This window comes from Felis catus, chromosome X (assembly GCF_018350175.1).
Source record: "Felis catus isolate Fca126 chromosome X, F.catus_Fca126_mat1.0, whole genome shotgun sequence".
NCBI classification, from domain to species: domain Eukaryota; kingdom Metazoa; phylum Chordata; class Mammalia; order Carnivora; family Felidae; genus Felis; species Felis catus.
Genome location: NC_058386.1, coordinates 6,894,710 through 6,914,990, shown reverse-complemented (window position 1 = coordinate 6,914,990; position 20,281 = coordinate 6,894,710). Strand labels below are relative to the sequence as shown.

Sequence of the window (20,281 nt, the reverse complement as noted above, 5' to 3'; positions counted from 1 at the left end):
ATTGACTGCTGGCAAGACCTGGTCCTGTCCCGGCCACCTTGGCTGAAACTCTGTATTGAAAAGAGCTTTAAAGTTAGGATGGCTCACGTCACAGCTTCCTCCAAATACCGGCCAGAAATTAAAAAGCCCATACTGTCGGGAGAACCTGGAGAAACCCCACCACCATATGTCCCACTGGACATCTCACTGCCACCCGTGCCTTCAGCCACTCTAGCTGCCGAAACCCCATCAGAGTCTGCCCTTAGTCTCGAGGCCTCACCACCCCTAGCACCGCTGGCCTCCCCGAATGTGACTGACTCACCCAGACCACCAGTCTTAAAACCACATATGCCTCCTGGAAGGTGACTAGTGAATCAGACCAGCAGAGGCGGTCCCTCCCTGCAGCCACAGCAGGGAGCCCTTCTGATGCCACTGAGGGAAACCAGGAAGGCCAGATCCAAGGAGGCCAGCGTGTTTTTGTGTACCAACCCTTTACCACTACGGACCTCCTAAACTGGAAGCACCATACCCTCCTATACGGAGAAACCCCAGGCTATGATTGAGCTAATGCGGTCCATGATTCAAACCCACAAACCTACCTGGGTGACTGCCACCAACTTCTGACCCTCTTCGATACGGAGGAGTGTCGCTGGGTTACCCAGGCAGCCCTAAAATGGTTAGAGGAGAATGCCCCAGCTGGGACACTAGATCCCCAGGCCTGTGCTCGGGCTCACTTCCCTGAGGAGGACCCCAAACGGGACCCAAATGACTCAAGTATAGATGGAGGGTTTGCAAGGACGGAATGGTATCCAGAAGCCCTTGGAAAGCGGGGGGAAAGGCCATAAATGTGAGTAAAACATCAGAAGTGCTCCAGGGGGCCCGAGGAAAGCCTGAGACCGTTTATGAGAGACTGCGTGTGGCATTTCGTCTCTATACTCGCCTGATCCAGAAGTGCCCACTCACCAGCGGATGGTTCATGCGGCTTTCGTAGGTCGGGACCAGGGGGACATTTGGTGCGAGCTGCAAAAACTGGGAGGTGTCACCGGCGTGAATGCCAGTCAGTTGCTAGAAGTAGCAACCCAGGTGTTGGTGAACTGTCACCAGGCAGCACAGAGAAAGAACGCAGAAAGATGCGAAACAGGCAGGCTCGTTAGCTGCCGCCTCGGTGGAGCGGTCAGAATGCTCCCGGAAAGGTGCCCCGCAGGGAAAGGGTCAAAGCCAGAAAGGGGACCGGCGGGGGAAGGCCTCCCGCCAGACCAAAATTAGGGTGGAATCAGTGTACTTATTGCCGTCAGGAGGGCCACTGGAAAACTGAGTGTCCCCAGAGACCAGACCATTCTCACCAAAGCCCCCAAGCAGAAAGAAAGAGGCCATGTGGTCCAGGGCTGGTACCAACGGGCCCCAAGGCCTCATGGGGCCCCCCGAAGACGACACTGTGCTGCTAGCCACCGAGGAGGACTAGGACAGACCGGGCTCTATTTTGTTAGGCCCCTAGGAGTCCATGGTCTGAATGAATGCGGGGGCCAACCCATTGACTTTATGGTGGATACTGGAGCAGAACACTCAGTAGTGACCCAACCCATGGACCCCTCTCACAGAGACAAGCCACCATTGTGGGGGCCACAGGCAGTCGGACGCACCGTCCCTTCCTACTGCCTCAACGATGCAGTTTAGTTGGCCATGAAGTCATCCATGAATTCCTGTACCTCCCCGACTGCCCTGTGGCTCTAATGGGCCGTGACCTGTTGGGAAGGCTGCAGTCCCAGATAACTTTCCACTGTCGGGGACAGGCTGCTCTGACCCTACGGAAACTGGAAGCAAAGATTGTGACTCTCACGATTCCTCAAGGGGAAGAGTGGCGTCTCTGCAGTCTCAAGGAGGAACCACAACCGGTGCCTGAGCTTCCCTCTAAGATCCCAGGAGTGTGGGCTGAAGGCACCCCTCGAGGCCTGGCCTGAAACATACCACCTGTAGTTGTGGAACTGAAGTCGAGGCAGAGCTCACCCAACAGAGACCATACTTTATCCCTCGCAAGGCACAGATGGGGATCCAAAAACACCTGGAGAGACTTTTAAAGTATGGGATCCTTCGGCCGTGCCAGTCACCTTGGAACACGCCCCTCTTGCCTGTCCAAAATCCAGGCACAGATGACTCCCGGCTGGTTCAGCACCTGCAGGCAGTCAACCAGGTAACTGTCACCACGCACCCAGTGGTCCCAAGCCCCTCTACACTTCCGGGGCTCATTCCTGCTGAAGCCACCTTCTTGCCCTGTTTGGACCTCAAGGATGCCTTTTTCTGCATCCACCTGGCCTCCCAGAGCCAGCTGATCTTTGCCTTCCGATGGGAGGATCCTGAAAATGGTGACACGGGCCAATTAACTTCGGCCAGGTTGCCTCAGGGTTTCAAAAACTCCCCAACCGTTTCCGGCACTGCATTTGCCTCTCACTTGGAAGCCTTCCCCGCAGATCAGCATGACTGTCCCGCTTCAGTACGTGGATGACGTGCTGGCTGGGAGGTCCCGGGAGGGCTGCATGGAAGGGACTCAGCAGCTCCTTGCCCTCCTATGGAAAACCAGTTACAAGGTCTCGAGGCAAAGGGCCCAAGTCTGTCAGGAAAAGGTGAAATATCTTGGCTTCCACCTGCCCCGGGGGCAGTGCCAGCTCGGCCCAGAGAGGAAGCAGGCCATCTGCTCGATCCCGGCCCCGAACCCTGGTGCCAGGTCCGGGAGTTTCTCAGGCTGCACGTTTCTGAAGGATCGGGATACCTAACTTTTCAGTCCTGGCAAAACCCCTCTGTGAGGGGGGAAGAGAGGGAGCCCCTGATGTGGGAATCAGTACAGCAGAAGGCCTTCGAGGAAATAAAGCGAACCCTTACTAATGCAGCTGGTTTAGGGCTCCCAGACATGACCAAGCCTTTCTTTCTATGTGTCTGTATTGGCTGGTATTGCAGGGGGAGTCCTAACTCAGTTGTTGGAGTCATGGCATCGCCCGGTGGCATATCTCTCCAAGCAACTTGACTCACTGGCCCAAGGCCGGCCCCGCCCCCCTCCCCGGCCTACAGGCACCGGAAGCCATGGCCCTCCTGGTATCTGAAGGCTGACAAGTTAACTATGAGACAGGAATTGACAGTCTGAGTGCCACATTCAGTATTGACGTTAGTACAGTAAAAGGGACAATACTGGCTAACCAACGCCGGGATGGTCATGTATCAGGGAATGCTATGTGAGAAGCCACACGTTCACCCAGAAGTAGTGCGAACCCTGAACCCCACAACCCTACTGCCTGTCGGGCCGGGCCAGCCAGACCTTGACTGCATTGCAGTCATGGATAAGGTGTTCTCCACTTGAGGGAGACTTGAGGGATCAGCCCCTCAAAGACGCCGACACTGAATGTTTCACTGATGGTAGCAGTTTTGTAAAGAGGGGAGAGCGTCTTGCAAGTTATTCTGTGGTGACCCTGAATTCTGTCATCGAAGCAGAGCCCCTGCCGAAGGGGACTTGGGTGCAAAAGGCAGAGCTAATTGCGCTAACCCGTGCCCTCCCACTGGCGGCAGGGATATGTGTTAATATACACACAGACTCTAAATACGCCTTCACCACCCTCCATGTCCATAGGGCCTTAGATAAAGAGAAGGGTCTAGTAAATTCAGGACGGAAGAACATAAAGTATGGTTAGAAAATCCTTGAACTCTTAGATGCTATGTGGGCCCCTAAAAGTGTGGCAGTCATGCATTGCCAGGGACATTAATAGGGAGACACCATGGCTGCACGGGGAAACTGTAAGGCAGACCGAGAGGCGAAGCTAGCAGCTTCCAAAGGAGCAGTGGAATGACCAGCTTTAACCGCTGCACTGTTGCTTAACCCGCTGGCGGAATGGGACCCTAATTACTCACACCATGAAAGTATGTGGTTTAAGACTGAAAATGGAAGCTACCTCCCAGGTGGATGGTGGAAATTTGAGACGGGCAAATAGCAATTCCTGAGACCCTGGTTCCAGCCTTTGTCAAGCGGTTCCATCAGGAAACTCACATTGGCCGGACGGTCCTTGAGACAATGTGGAGCCAATATTTCTACCTCCCTCGACTCTCCGGCATAGCCCGGGCCGTATATGAGCAATGTGAAACGTGTGCCCGGAATAATCCACATCAGGGACCCAAGGCCACTCCCGAGGTGCAGAGTGTCGGGGGAGCCCCAGTTGAAAATGTGATGGTGGACTTCACGGAGCTCCCCCGGGCTCGGGGCCGTAAATGTCTGTTGGTCTTTGTGTGCACTTTCTCAGGCTGGGGTGGAAGCCTTCCCTACTCGCACAGAAAAGGCACATGAAGTGGGAAGTAGCCCGACTTCTTCTAAAGGAAATTATCGCACGGTTTGGGGTCCCTTTCACTATGGGGTCAGATAAGGGGCCAGCACCCGTGGCTGAGGAGGTGCGGCTGCTGGCAGAAGGGCTAAAGATCACGTGGAGGTCACACGCGGCACACTGACCCCACAGCTCCGGGAAGGTGGAACGAACGAACCGAACCCTGAAGCTGCAATTAAGTAATCTGTGCCAGGAAACCCACGTGCACCGGGACCGGGTGTTGCCAGAAGCCTTGTTAAGAATCAGGGGGAGCCCCAGTAAGCAAACGGGCTTTCCCCTTATGAAATCCTTTGTGGGCGCCCTCCCCCAACTGTCAAGGGCGTAAGGGGGATTTCAGTGAGATAGGCAGTCTAACCCTGAGGCAGCAGATGCAGCAGACGTTTTGTGGAAAAACAGCCTATACAGTACTTCCTTCAGGCTGGTCAGGGTCGTGTGCTGGGGACTATTCGTCCCATCTTTCTTCCTGCTCCCACTTGCCAGCGGGGAACATCTGGGAGTTCAAATGTACAGAGATAGGGAGACTCAAAGGAAGGGGCGTGCCCTGCAGATTGGCAAGTGGAAAGATGATGAATGGCCTCCCGCGCATCTAATCCAATATTATGGCCCTGCCACCTGGGCAGAGGACGGGTCCTGGGGCTGCCGCACTCTGACGTACATGCTAAAACCACATAATCAGACCGCAAGCAGTTGTAGAATGTATAACCAATGAAACTGCCAGGGCTCTTAGCTCACTAGCCAAGCAGCAAACCAAAATGTGCAGTGCTATCAAAATTGCTTCGCCTTGGATCACGTGCTTGCTTCTGACGGAGAAGTTTGCGAAAAGTTTAACCTGAGCAACTGCTGCCCACAGATAGATGATGAGAGAAAAGTCATAGAGGAGATCACAAATCAAATGAAAAGGATTGCTCATGTCCCAGTCCGGACCTGGGATGGTTGGAACCCCGGGGAGGTATTGGATGGTTTTCAACTCTCGGGGGATTCCAGACTCTCATGGGAATTACCCTAATTTGGGGAGGGTGCTTAATCTTGTCTTGCTTACCTCCCCTGGTTGCACGGTCTGTCTCCAGACTCATTGAGGCCATGGGTGAAAGAAAGACGGCCACCCATATAATGATGTTATGGAAATAGAAATCTCTAAACCAAAATTATGTTCTTTGACCCAAAATAGAGGGGTCTGAGCATCAAAGTGAGGAATGTGGTAGGGTCCCTTCCCTAAGGAATGTGGAAGAAAAAACTGCCAGATAATGGAAGGCAACCTGGCCATATGCATGTGTGACATCCCTCACCACCCTATAACAGGAGACCACTCATCAGACCACACGTTTGCGTATTAACACATATGGGAGACAAGGAAGTGGAAAACGTACAAAAAACTATGCCACGTGGCATTCGGGGCTCAGTTCTTTGGGAACAAACCCAACTGAGCAGTGCCGGCGGGAATAAAGTCGCTCTCTGGAAAGGAAAGCCTCATTGTCGTGACTCTGTGTGAGAATCCTGCTACATTCTAAGACACAAAATGGGACTTTTCTCCTGGTTTGGAAGCATCATGGCTAACACCCCACTGTTTGTGCTGATAGTTCCAAGTGCTCGCAGGAGAGGCAGAATCCGCTGGTTATCTGCCTGCCCGCCGGGTGGTGATTGGGCAAGGCTTGTCGCACCCTCAAGCCAAATGAGAGCTCCCTCAGAAAGACGTCTGGAAGTGTAGGCCACTGCTGATCAGCAACTTTTGTGGACGTGAGCAGAAGGCATCAGAGGGGAGGAGGGCTCAGCAGTGAGTGAGTGAGCTCTCCAAGTATGCCTGAGAATGCCACTACATAGCCAATTATCACGAGATTTACCAGCTTAAAACCGCAAACTCAGGCCTGACCCAGGACCACTACTGAGGCTAACAGAGCCAAGCAAGGATTCTGAATGCTAGTGACTTCCTGGCAAGAGACAAAACAGTTCTACCTGGGGAATGAGTAGTGGGGGGTGTAAATTATCTTTTATCCTTGTAGTTTTTGAGATGTAATCAAGGTCTAGATCTGGTCATGCAAATGTGTAGGCGGCCAAGTCTAGAATTCTTCTTTCTCCCTGGGGTCCCTGTATGACGTGGGGCATTCTGCTTTAAGTAAAAGCCAGGGATTTCTGGGAGGGCAGAGACCAATAGGGTAACTCCGGTTACCTAATCAAAACTAGGGGGGCTTGATGAGAGGAGGAAAAGAGGGGTAAAAAGGCCGCCACACGCATGGGCCATGTCTGCGTTCTCCAAGTGATCCTCAGCTGAGGTCAAAGGCATAGACCTTGTGGTCACAGATCAGAACTTAGTGCAGGGCTTGGGGTACCCAAGAGGATGGGAGGGTTTTTTTGTTTTTTTTTAAATTTTTTAAAATTTAGTTTCAGAGAGAGACAGAGGCACATGCAGCGGAGGGGGAGAGAGAGGGGGAGACACAGAATCCAAAACAGGCTCCAGTCTCTGGGCTGTCAGCACAGATCCTGACATGGGGCTTAAACCCACGAACTATGAGATCATGACCTGACCCAAACTCAGATGCTTAACCGACTAAGCCACCCAGGTGCTCCAAGGACAGGATTTTTGACACCAGCCTGGCCACCTTACCTTGATTTACAACATTGTATCTGGGGAAGATTTTTTTTTTTTCCAATCTCAAACACGTTCTGCGACCCATCCTGCTTGTAATTTGCCAACTAACTCCCAGTATAAAAACATGATACCTGAGTCCCCAATACCATCTAGGTGGTTCCAGTGAGAGCCAACACAAGCGATTTCCAAGCTGCAAAAAATAATTCTGTACATGAGATTTCAGTGAGACATCCTTGAACATACTGCCCTTCCCAAATGTAGCATGAATCTTCTGTTCCTTCCCTATGATAGCATTCGTGTGACTGTGGAATACCTTTTTACTTCGTACTCCACATTTTGAGAGAAGAAAACCCAGAGATGCTTCTGTGAGGCTCTCCAGGAAGGCACGGGGAACTTGCGTTTGTGACCAGCTCCTAAACCACACTCAGGCTGCCCTTCGGAGAGCACATCTGGAGAACCACAGAATCAAATGACATTGCCAGGAGAGTCCGCATACTGCTGGAGCTCAATAAATGTTATTCCATTCCCTCCCTCTCAGCCCCCAACACAACCACACACACACACACACACACACACACACACACAGAGAGAGAGAGAAAGGAGCCATCTGTACTTCCTTAGAGCCGAAATAATTCGGGTGCCGTGTGGGAAGGAGGGGCCCTGGAAAGCTGGAGGAACTGTTGATTCGGATGCGGGAAATTCCTTTGCTGGCCACTGGCCAAAATACTTGTTTCAATTGACTCTTTTCTTCTGAACTTCAAGGAATGTAGAAGTATTTGGCCAGTCGTAGAAATAACAGGAAGTAACCGAGGACGGCCATCTGAAGGGTGGTAGAATTTTTACTACAATGGACCGATTTCTTCCAGGCAGGGATAGGAAGTCTCTAAAAAATTAATTGGTCGCGATCATTCCTTACTTTTGCATAATTATGCGTGTGGAAGGGCCACAGGAAATATTGTGTGAGATTAACTTCTTTAAAAATTAATTCTTCTGTTGGAGGGGTGCCTGGTGGCTCAGTTGGTGAACCGTCTGACTTTGGCTCAGGTCATGATCTCGCAGTTCGTGGGTTCAAGCCCTGCTTCGGGGTCTGTGCTGACAGCTCAGAGCCTGGAGCCTGCTTTGGATTCTGTGTGTGTGTTTCTCTCTCTGCCCTTCCCCAGATCATGCTTGCACTCATTCTCAAAAATAAATAAACATTAAAAGTTTTTTAAAAATAATAAATTCATCTGTTGGAACCATTTTGGATTTACAGAGGACTTGCAAAGATAACATAGGAAGGACTTGTATACCCTCACCTAGTACATTCCTCATCATGAACTTCTAGTTGGATTTCCCCAGTCTGTACCCTAGTGTCTTTCTGTCCCCGGGACCCAACACTGCGTGTCGTCGTCTCTTTGGTCTCCCATCCTTTGTCTTGATGACCTGGAGAATTTTCTTTTTTGAAGTTTATTTGAGAGAGAGCATAAGTGCCAGGGAGAGCAGGGGAAGGACAGAGAGAGGGAGAGAGAATCTCAAGCAGGCTCTGCACTGTCAGTGGAGAGCCCGACATAGGGCTCGAACCCATGAACCGTAAGATCATGACCTGAGCTAAAACCAAGAGTCAGACGCTTAACTGACTGAGCCACCCAGGCATCCCATGAGGAGGACTGGTCAGGTGTTTTGTAGAATGTCCCCCAATTTAGGCTTGTCTGACGTTTTCTAAAGACTAGGTTATGGATTTGGGGGAAAACACACACATTGATGTTGTGGCCATCTCGGCACACCACATCAGGGAACACTTGACATCGCCATGGCTTGTCACTTGTGACTGTCACCTTAATACGTGGATAAGGAGGTGGCCATCAGGTTTCTCACTGTAAAGTTATAGGGAAAGTTTCCCTTTCTGATTAGCTCGTTTAACAACTTAGGTTTTACAGTGCAAAGGTGTTCTGTGGGAAATCACATTGGTTCCATGGTCGCCACCAAGTTTGTAACTGGACAGGCTATCCTTAAGACCAAATTAAGATGCCTGAATCACACCATTGATTAAGTCAGCTTAAGCACATTGAGAGAAACAGTAATTGAGAGAAACGAGTAGCTTGCAAAGGCAAAAATACATACCGTTTGGCCCCTTAAGAGTACATTTTGTGACACCTGTGACAGACTAAAGAAATGCCACAAGTTTAAGAAACTCAGGTTATACACATGGCTTACTCTGAAGGTTCAACCAAGGGCAGTGCACTGAGACCCGGAAAACTTGGCGGGAGTGGGAGAGGGGAAGAGCCATTGCATTTATATTATCAGACTCCCTCAGAGGAACGATTACCCACATTTTCTTTTTTTGATTTTTTTCTTAACGTTTATTCATTTTTGAGAGACAGAGAGAGACACACTGTGAGTGGGGGAGGGGAAGAGAGAGGGAGGCACAGAATCCAAAGCAGGCTCCAGGCTCTGTGCTAACAGCTCAGAGCCTGACGTGGGGCTCGAACCCACGAACCGTGAGATCACGACCTGAGCTGAAGTTGGATGCTCAACCGACCGAGCCACCCAGGCACCCCCACATTTTCTATAGTGATGCCTTTCAATCCTGATATTGAGATGTATGCTCTAGCCCGTGTGTCAGACAAATGTTTCTGCAGTGTGTACAACCATGTTGACCTAAGGTTGTATTATCTCCCAACACGCTGTGTTTCTAACCGCAAGCCAAACCACTGGGGTTAATGTGGGTTTCCTATTCCCTGCTCAGGGCCACTTGAGTACCAGCGAAGCAGTCATTTCAAAATTAGCGAAAGTCTGAGCCTACTTTGTCCCCTTTGTTAGATACCTGAGGTTTGACAGTCACGTGGGTGAAAACTGCAGCGTGTTTGATCCTCCCAGAAATCATAGTCCTCTCATTTCACTATATTAGTGTAACGTGCTATAAAAGAAACATAAAATCCGAACGAAGTTTGAAATCTGTAACATGTATATATACAGGAGCGTCCTAACCCCCCACCTCCCCGTCCCCCCGTATACTTCCTTGAAAGTGCAGTTATGGTCACGTGACTTCAAATTTGGCCACCTGCGACCCCCCTCCAACTTCTCAAAAGCGGGCTCCTTGTTGTTTCAAGGTGGTGTATTGAGAAGGTGCGTTTCTATGGTCCGACCCGTTCGTCGACATCCATGGTGACAGGAAATGAATCTCTGGGTCTCCTCTGGAGGAAGTGTTTATGGTGTAATCTGCCGGGGTTTGATCCTCCCCTCCACCACCTCCGTGACCTTCCCAAGTTGCCCCAGCTCTTCTGCTGCCTCATCCATAGAAACTAGAGATAAAAAGGTGAGCCACGAGGGTGTGGTGAGAGTTAAGCAAGACGTTGAGTACTTAACCGCTGCCCGCTCAGGGAAGGTGGTCAGACAATATTATTAATGTTACTTTACTTTCTTCCTCTTCTCAGAACACAAATCCCACCCCTCTCCCTTCCACGGCACCGTCTGGTCTCACCTCTTCTCAGGCGGACACTGCTTTGCTCACAGACTCATTATCTGCCTGTTGCAGAACTGAAGTCGTGCTCTCACACACTGTTTCTCAGTCTGAATTGCTGTGGTTTTCTCAGGGGAAAGGCAAGTTTCTTTCAGAAGCCAAGACTCCTGTTTTGTCAGGCGAGGTCAATACCCAACCCAACAACCACCACAAATCAGGCTCTTTGAGCTCTGAGCCTAGGTTCAAAACCGATTCGTTGTGTGGAATTTTGCAGAGCTACTGAATTCCCCAGCGGGGCGGAGAAAGGGGGTCGGCATCAAGAGATAAGCCCCGGCAGCTCTTTTTACGCTCTTAAAGCCTTGAGCCAACCCTGAGCATTTCTGTCCGTCCCACAGGGTCAAACCAAGCAAGTTTAATTTGGGATGGAGAGGGTGGTTATCCTTCTATCCCCTTAACAGATTCCTGGAGCTGCAGGAGGCAGCTTGCACCTGCCTGCAGGAGGATGCCCTCAGGTGGCAGGAGCTCACTGTGCCAATGCTCTCAGAGACCCCGGGATTTGAAGTGCCCTCCCGAGGGGCAGCCCTTCCTGGGTGACCGACCAGAGTTGGACGCTCCAGCGTTCTTGCACCATCAGACAACCCTGAGAGGTAGCTGTGGTGGACAGACATGAACATGGCCTCGCCAGGGCACCTGGTGGCTCAGTCGGTTAAGCGTCTGACTTCGGCTCAGGTCATGATCTCATGGTTTGTGAGTTCGAGCTCTATGTCGGGCTCTCTGCTGTCAGCGCAGACCCCGCTACAGATCCTCTGTCCCCATTTCTCTCTGCCCGTCCCTCCTTCTCTCTCTCTCAAAAATAAACATTTAAAGAAAAAGATGGCCTCCCCAGTACACCCAACCAGCTGGTGTTCATACTCTGTGTGTTCCTTCCATTGGGTGTGAACAGGACCCGTGACTAACTTCTAACCGACAGAATCCAGCAAAGGTGATGGGATGTCAGTTCTGTGATTCTGTTACAAAAGCTTGTGACTTCCACTTGGTGAGTCATTCTTGGTGGCTTTGATGAGTCAAGGAGCCTTACTGGAAGCCTGCCTTGTGGAGAGAGCCACGTGCCAAGGAACTGAAGGGGACCTCTGGCCAACAGCCCATGAAGAAGGAAAACTTGTCATTAAACATGTAAGCAAATGCTTGGAAGCAAATATTGCCCCACTCAAGCCTTCAGGTGAGACCAGCCCGGTCAGCACCTGAACTGCAGCCATTGACAGACCCCAGAATGGAAGGCCCAGCTGAGCAGGGCTTGGCCTCTTAAGCTACAGAAGCTGTGAGCAAATAAATGTGTGTTGCTGATTCCTAGTCTGGCATGTTAGGAACTTAGTGGTCATCACCTCATCCTAACACACAAAAAGCTGAACAAGCTGAAAGATCAACAACTCTTCTTAGATTTCTCAGAGAAGTAAGGTCACAGGGCGACCTGCTGCCCCCGAAATTGAAAAGATGGGCCGATGCAGAGAACCCACAACCCACTGGAGCCGAAACCCATCAGCAGAAACTTCAGCGCCAGGAGTCCGCGCCAGGATAGGAAAACCTGAACTGTAATTGACACATTGCTGGAGGCTCAGTGTAGAAGCGTCTGTGAGTCAAAACTGCAGGGGCGGGGGGTGGGGTGGAGGGCAGGGGGGAGCGGTGTGCCTGGTGGCTCAGTTTGTTAATTGTCCAACTCTGGATTTTGGCTCAGGTCGTGATCTTGCAGTTCGTGAGTTCAAGCCCCACGTTGGGCTACGTGCTGACCGTGCAGAGCCTGCTTGGGATTCTCTCTCTCTTTTTCTCAAAATAAACAAATAAATAAAAGCTGCAGGGATCCCTATGCTTCCGTGAGTTTTACCTCTTGGAGCTCTACCGGGTTCTCACTGTGAAAACTGGAGAAAAATTGCTTGTGCTTCCTGCGCAGAGAAGGGGAGGAACGCAGCCATTTTTAAATATGCCAGAGCATTCTGTTCTGAACGAGCCCTGCCCTCAAGAGAAATTTGACACCCAATTGATTGGGGTTACCAGGGCCTAACTACCATGGGGGGAATGAAATACTGAACTCCAACCTCCTCCAGACAACCTTTCTTTCCCACCTAAGGCTGGGGGGAGGGAGGGAACCCACGCCTGAGAGGCATTTGTGAAGTTCACAGCCAAGGGGTACGGCTCACCACTACGAGACAGACCTAATGATAAACTGTAGAATGCATCTCCTGCCTCCCCCCAACCCCCGCAACTAACAGCCTATTTACCCCGATTCTTTGCACCGAGGACATCATGCCCAGCTCTAAACAAAAAACTGTGAGGTACACTAAAAGACCATGAACACAGTCTGAAAAGACAGAGCAAGCCTGTGATCTGTGCTCAGGGAGGTTGGAATAAATAGGTGTTGCTTTAGGCTGCTAAGTTTGAGAAATTTGTTATGTAGCGTAGATTACCACAGTAGCCTGCACCCTCACTACAAGTCCTGTGGGATGGAACCCAAGGCACCATTCATGGGACTTTATTTGACTTGCAAATCTATGCTTGGTCTCCCTTTCATGATCACATGGTTCCAGCGCTTCCTGCCTTTCCCTGGAAACTTGTCCACATAAACCTTTCTGCACGCGACCTCACTTCACGGTCAGCACGGGAGGGTCTCAGCTGGTCACGCCGTGTCATGCTGCTGTCTGTGTGTGCACGACGTGATTTCAAACCTTTCTTTGCATCCATCTTTAGTCACTAAGATTGCAGATTTAACCTCAGAAACTGTCCCTCCTGGTTTCTACTAACCAGCTAGGCCTTCTTTCCTGTCACTTCTTTCTTTTTTTAAGATTTTATTTTTATTTATTTTTAAAATGTTTATTTTTGACAGAGAGACAGAGACAGAGTGTGACCAGGGGAGGGGCAGAGAGAGAGGGAGACACAGCATCCAAAGCAGGCTCCAGGCTCCAAGCTGTCAGCCTGGAGCCCTATGTGGGACTTGAACCCCCAAGCCACAAGATCATGACCTGAGCCGAGGTCTAGATGCTTAACCCACTGAGCCACCCAGGCACCCTTTTAAGATTTTATTTTTAAGTAATCTCTACACCCAATGTGTGACTCAAACTTACAACCTGAGGTCATGAGTCATGTGCTCCACCAACTGAGCCAGCCAGGTGCCCCTCCAGTCATTTCTTTTTATTTATTTATTTTTTTAATTTTTTTTTTCAACGTTTATTTATTTTTGGGACAGAGAGACAGAGCATGAATGGGGGAGGGGCAGAGAGAGAGGGAGACACAGAGTCGGAAACAGGCTCCAGGCTCTGAGCCATCAGCCCAGAGCCTGACTCGGGGCTCGAACTCACGGACCGCGAGATCGTGACCTGGCTGAAGTCAGACGCTTAACCGGCTGCGCCACCCAGGCGCCCCGAGTCATTTCTAACAGTGATCAACATGCCTGTTCCTTTTAGCTCCTCAGAAAGAGAAATGCTTCTTTGTCCTGCCTGTCACCTCTTTTCCCACCAAGAACTTGTTATGGTATTGATGTGTTTTTTTTTTACTTTAGTAGGAGATAAGACATTCAAGAACATGTGTACATTCAGGACATAGTTTCAAATTGGAATGGATTTACCTTTTCTTTTTATTTAAAAAAAATTTTTTTTAACATTTATTTATTTTTGGGACAGAGAGAGACAGAGAATGAACAGGGGAGGGGCAGAGAGAGAGGGAGACACAGAATCGGAAACAGGCTCCAGGCTCTGAGCTGTCAGCACAGAGCCCGACGCGGGGCTCGAACTCATGGACCGTGAGAGCACGACCTGAGCTGAAGTCGGACGCTTAACCAACCAAGCCACCCAGGCGCCCCGGATTTACCTTTTTAAAAATATTTATTTTGAGAGAGAGAGTGAGAGACAGCATGTGTGCACAGGCCAGGGACGGAGAGAGAGGGAGAGAGAATCCCAATCAGGCTCCATGTGTGGCTTGAACCTGTGAACCACGAGAACATGACCAGATGCTTTACTGACTGAGCCATCCAGGTCCCTGGACTTACTAACTTTTGATTGAATAAATCATTTCCATCATTCATGATTTTATTTTTAAAAAAAAATTTTTTTTTCAAACGTTTATTTATTTTTGGGACAGAGAGAGACAGAGCATGAACGGGCGAGGGGCAGAGAGAGAGGGAGACACAGAATCGGAAACAGGCTCCAGGCTCTGAGCCATCAGCCCAGAGCCTGACGCGGGGCTTGAACTCACGGACCGTGAGATCGTGACCTGGCTGAAGTCGGACGCTTAACCAACTGCGCCATCCAGGCGCCCCATCATTCATGATTTTAAAAGCACATATAAAACTGTTTTGCAGTCCAGTTTGGTTGCCAATCAAGTGTGTACAATGCTTCCACAATTCTATTAAGAGATAATTTTGTGTGTACATTTAATGTGTGTGTGTGTGTGTGTGTGTGTGTGTGCACTTTGAAAGCCATTCCAAAGGCAGCAGATTTATGTAAAAGAATTTGCCTTTAATTGTCCATGAGTGTGTGTTACTTGACCTTGAATACACAGCTGAGCATTGGGTCTCAAAATCATTGCATTCCTTTTTGGGCATTAGAAATATTCATTAAAAACAAAAACTCTTGGGGCGCCTGGATGGCTCAGTTGGTTGAGCGACCGACGGGCTCAGGTCATGATCTCGCAGTTTGTGAGTTCGAGCCCCACCTCAGGATCTGTGGTGACAGCTCAGAGCCTGGAGCCTGCTTCAGATTCTGGGTCTCCCCCTCTCTCTACCCCTCCCCTGCTCACGCTCTGTGTCTCTCTGTCTCTCAATAATAAATAAATGTTAAAAAAACAACAACCCTCTTTTTCTTTTTGAGCTGAAAGCTCCAAACGTCAGCATACAGAATAAGGAGATTGAACTGAAAAGCTGGCATTATAGAGAGATGTCTTCAGACATGTAAATGTAAGAATAATTGTTTCTTACCATGAAGGATTGTAGAATTCCTTCAGCTTGACTGCACATCCTGAAAAAGCACAAAAATGTGATTTTAGATGTAAAACACTGCCCTTGACATAACTGACCACTGAACTAGTCTTAATAGTCCGTGCCTGCCCATTTACTTGTGGCTCCATTCCCTCAGTTACTAAACATTTTAACATAATAGCGTTAGCTACTCGCATCCTAATCATCTTTGAATGTATCTTTGTTTTCTTTTTCCTTGGCGTTTATGCCATCGTTGATGTCAGTTGCAACTTTCTATACTATTACTTTTGGCACATTTACTGCATCGGACTGTTAACAGTGGTTTTTCTCTATGGAATGACTGTGTTCCAGCAAATTTAGCTGTGAATTGAAAATCAAATCTCTGTGAAGCAAATCCTGTTTTGCTTTCCATTTGAGATTTATTTAACAGCTGGCTCGTTGGCTTTCAGGGAGAAAGCATTTTAAATGATGTATAAGGAGGAGGGGTCGTTTGGGATTAGATAGGTCCCTCTCAGGGCACTGAGCCACTCACCTACACCAAAAGAGCTTCTGTTAGGACTTTGTCATAGCCCAGGCCTCTTCTTTTTTCTAGACCAGGGTGAACAGTTTTCCGGTTTCTACCTGAGAACGCCGTCAGGTCATTCTCCCTTCCTCAACACAAGTCACTTTTGTGTGTCTCCCCCAGTCCTCGCCAGTCTTCTTCCTCTCCCATTTGCTCCCCTCTCCTCCCGGTTTCCTGACCTCCATCCCCGGTTAGCCCCAAACAGTTTTCTCCCCCTGGGGCTTTCAGAACCATCAGGAAGGATGTTGCTCATCACTGCTAACCTCATGCCATCCCTGCTTCGTCACTGGCATTCAGAATGCTCTTTGGCTTAGCTGGATGTTGATCCATTTCTCTGCTCTTTTGAACTAAGCCCTCCCCACACTGAAGTATGGCCTGGTTGTTCCTTTCCTTTTCAGGTTGAGATACAAGCTCCAGGACCTTGCTGCTCCAAGTAGGAACCATTGACCGGCAGCATCCACATCTCCGGAAGCTTGCTAGAAATGCATGGCCTCACCCAGCCATCCCGATAAGCAGAATGAGAACCTGCTTTTCAGTAGCATCTGCAACGCAATGCACATGAAACTTGATTAATTTTATTCTCAGGTCTGATATTTAAATGTCTTTCTACTGAAGTACAATTTAATTTAAAATTTTTTTTAATGTTTATTTTTTAGAGAGAGAGAGAGAGAGACAGAGCGAGACCGGGGGAGGTCACAGAGAGAGAGGGAAACAAAGAATCCAAAGCAGGGTCCAGGCTCTGAGCTGTCAGCCCAGAACCTGACGCGGGGCTTGAACTCACAAACCTGGGGATCATGACCTGAGACGAAGTCGGACACCCAACCGACTGAACCACCCAGGCACCACAAGTACAATTTAATTTTAAACTCTACTCAGTCCCTATCTCTTTCCACCCTCTTCTACCGTGTGTCTATGACTAATTGGTTTATTTGACTCTGACAGTGCCTTTGACCGTTATGTATTCTTCTTTATTAAGGCCTAGTAAACACACCCATATTTATTGGACACAGCCTGTCTCTTTATCTGCTCGGTTTGCACATGGCACTCAATACATTTCTGTTGAAATGAAAGGAATTGAAAGGCAGAGGTGCTGCTGGTCATCAGATGGGCCCCAAGCAGGGCAGGGAATACAGCACCTGAAATCCTTTATGAGGAAGGCAGATTCTTAGCCTGGCTTCCTTAGAGAGCAGAGCCTGAGGCAAACTGTGTGCCGAAGTTTTGTGGGCAAACACCATGGAATCCCTGGGCACAAGGGAAGTAAAAGTAGGGAAGGAGGAAGGGCAAATTAAAGGTGGCACAATTATGAATAGACTACAGATTCCTAAGAAACACAGCTGGTTGCTCAGGACCCTATACAACCTCTCCTCAGAAACTTCATAGGGCGGGAGGAAGGAGGAGCAATTTCTCTGCCAGCAACTTCTTGTGTCCCATTCCTCACTGGCCTGTTTGCCTGCCCCACTAGCTGTTAGCCTCCCTCTTATTTTGGGCTTAGCCCCCCGGCCTTCTGGGGTGCTGCTGGTTAAGCCGGAGTCTCTGTGGGTAGACCCATAGAAGCCAAAATGGCTAGGTTGCCACCAGTTTTGTAAATGAAGTTTTACTGGAACTTAGCCATGCCCACTAATGTACATACTGTCCTCATCAGTTGAAGAGTAAAACCCACCCGAAAGGCTCCTGCTGTAGATTCAGTGAGACAATGAATGTAAAACACAGAGCCTTGTGCCTGCCTACTGATGCACTCTGAAAACAGTAGGTTTTTGTGAGTCGCTCTGTCCTCACTTCTGCTGCTGCTACCAGTGTATTTCAGCAGACTATCCATCCGCCCCCCACTATCTCCTCCACTGGATTCTGTGGCCTACCTGAGGTTCTCCCCGTGAGCTCCGTCCTTTCCATTAAGACCTGTGGGTGTCAGGGGACTCACCGTGAGAAGAGTGGTCTGTGAGAGAAACCCCCTGAGCCGCTTCCAGAGGTTAGCGTAGCGGATCAAGCGGGATGGCGGGCCAGTCGTGAATGGCAGAGCAAAGGTCAAGCCGAGACAACCTTCCGTGGGCAGCCCAGGCTGAAAGTGCAAGGTGGAATCCAGATGGTAAGCTGGGAGGGAGGGAGAAAAGGAGGGAGCGTGGATGCAAAAACGAACTTCACATACGTAAAGGCCCTGATTGTTACCGCACAGATGCATCGATGTTCAGGCTCAGCTGACTGTGGCTTGGCGGGATCGTCTTTGCAGGTCGCACATCTGCAGTACTTCCAGATGTTTCTGGAAGCATAAGGCAAGCTGACAGCCCCTCCTCCCCCCCAGGTGGGATATGTGTGCACTCCCGGCTGCCCAAGAACAAAGGAAAGGGGAAAAACAAATGGTGAACTGATAGAGATCACTCTCCGTAGTAACGTGGGGAACAAAGGCAGACGGAAATGGCAGATAGAACTAAATTTCCTTAGAACCCGTAGCCCATTGACAAATACTTGAGGCCGGCAGAGTAAAACGTTTCTCCGGGAACTCCTTACTGTCTTAATGCTAATGCTTTGCTAGAGGCAAAAACAACCCTAGCTTGACAATAGCTAGGCCTCCAAAATCCTGTGAGTCTCCTTTAGCATATAAAAATCTCACTGGAAACTTCCCCTGGACTTTACCTCCCGCAGGCCCATAGTATATAACTAGTCTCTCAAGGCCCCGGGGCAGCTCTTCCTGCCCAAGGGTCCTGTCCCCATGCTTTAACAAGATCACCATTTTGCACCAAAGACGTTTTCAAGAATTCTTTCCTGGCCGTCGGCTCTGGACCCCACGAACCCCACTATCTCCCCTAAAAGCCCCATCATTCCCACATCTTGCACACAGTTACGTCAGTTGCATTTCTTATACTAATTTCAAGTTATTTCGGACCGTCAAAAAAACGTAGTCTCCTGTCCGTCCTTCTGCAAGTTTGCTCTGAGGCCCCCATCTGGCCTAGGAATCTTCATTTATAACAGTTTTCTCCCCGAGGTAACTTTACCACTGACCCTCCTGGGAGCCTCACCCGTGACTACTTGGTGCCCGAATCATCAGAGCCTGCAGGTTTGCACGTGGGAAGCAGAGAGGTGGGGTATGTGCAGTTCCGGCCCAAGGCAAAAACGGAAATGCACTGGTACTTTTGCATGGACGGGCCATGCAAACCCTCAAACCCTCAGCATCAGAGCAAGCATACAAAGCCTCTGTTGTCATTTGTATCTTTTAAAGCACACTCCCGCACACTGTCCTCCAGAAGCAGCCTCTGCTTTCCAAGAGGAAACGAAGGAGGAGATCAATGGCCCAAGAGAGCAGGATTCATACTTTCTAAAGGGCTGACAAATGGATGTTTGGGGAGTATTTCTCTGATGTTTTCTGCTGTTTTTACAAGCGAGTGTGCAATACCCGAGAGCAGTGCAGGTTTTGACAGCGTTGGTGGTTCCAGAATTCTATCAAAGCAGCTGCCCCTGCTAATAGACTGCCAGGTCAGATCCTTTTGAAGTGCTGGCGTTTGCAGCCCTTTGTTAAAGGCTCTGTTTCCCATCTGGCAACGCAGCCGCCTGTCTGCCTACCGTGGATTCCAACAGAGAAGCCCAGTCCTAGGGCCTTCGGGGAAGAAGGCCTAGGAGCTGAGCCCAAACTTTGCCTTTAAAATAGCAAAGCTCCTGGTGGAAAGGCAGATGAGCAGCTGGGTGGGAGGGCATGTGTTTGCACTTAAGTGTTTGATAAGTGGGGGAGGGACGAATGGGCTGCATTCCCTTCGGGTGACCGGAAAAAAACCTTAGAGAGGGGCCCATTCGTCGAGGGGAGAGAGAAAGGGTGGCCGCTTGGGGTTTGCCAATGGGCCTATTAATTTATTAGATGATAAATCTGGTAAGGGTTTTTTGGTTTGTTTTAAAGGTTTGGTTAGTAAAAGCCATAACCTATAGGCGAGCTCTTTTATTGTCAGCCTTCTCGAGTTTGTTTTTAAACTTTACCCAGTAGGTTGATGGTTATCATTAGTGCTGACACAATTTTGGAACTTTTAAGCACATAGAATAAAGCTTGATTTTCAATGTATAACGAAAAAAAAGTTATGAAATCTGAATGAACTTGGGTAATTAAAAAAAAACAAACAATTACTTTTGAAAGCTAATTTAGAATGCCCAAACCTATATTGAAGCCGAGTAAACACGGAACACTGAACTGTAAGGTGCAAAATACGCGTGTGTAAACATGTCTCGTTAGTCTAAGCGCTTCCGTCTTTAAGATTTGACTTGCAAGGAAACTCCTGACGCTGGGATCGTGTCCGTTAACACCAATCGCATCAGTCACGTTGATGATGAACGTGTTCTGGCGCCTGTAACGCATCAAAATTAGGGACGTCAGGTCCCAAATAGGAAAGAGCTGGCAAATGAGGCAGGTTTGTCTGGTAAGGTCACT

At 49.4% G+C, this 20,281-nt stretch overlaps 1 protein-coding gene and 1 long non-coding RNA gene across 7 annotated transcripts in view; one reads left to right on the top strand and one right to left on the bottom strand.

Annotated features, from left to right (window-relative positions):
- LOC109496425 (collagen alpha-1(I) chain-like) overlaps positions 1-16,415 on the top strand; it is a 25,018-nt gene extending 8,603 nt beyond the window's left edge. For 2 of the 6 annotated variants that reach the window (XM_023249362.2, XR_006592858.1), the window contains one exon: positions 16,278-16,415. In XM_023249362.2, coding sequence (XP_023105130.1) covers positions 16,278-16,326 — 49 coding nt within the window. In that variant the 3' untranslated portion in view covers positions 16,327-16,415. Of the gene's footprint in view, positions 1-7,209; positions 7,958-10,007; positions 12,005-16,277 lie in introns of those variants that run through there. The other 4 variants (XR_006592857.1, XR_002739897.2, XM_023249361.2 and 1 more) reach the window with 4 other exon arrangements.
- LOC109496423 lies at positions 10,064-20,281 on the bottom strand. Its single transcript, XR_006592859.1, has 4 exons — positions 17,798-20,281; positions 16,300-16,421; positions 15,318-15,357; positions 10,064-10,199 (listed from the first exon to the last, which is right to left on the bottom strand). It is a non-coding gene; the product is annotated as an uncharacterized LOC109496423 (long non-coding RNA).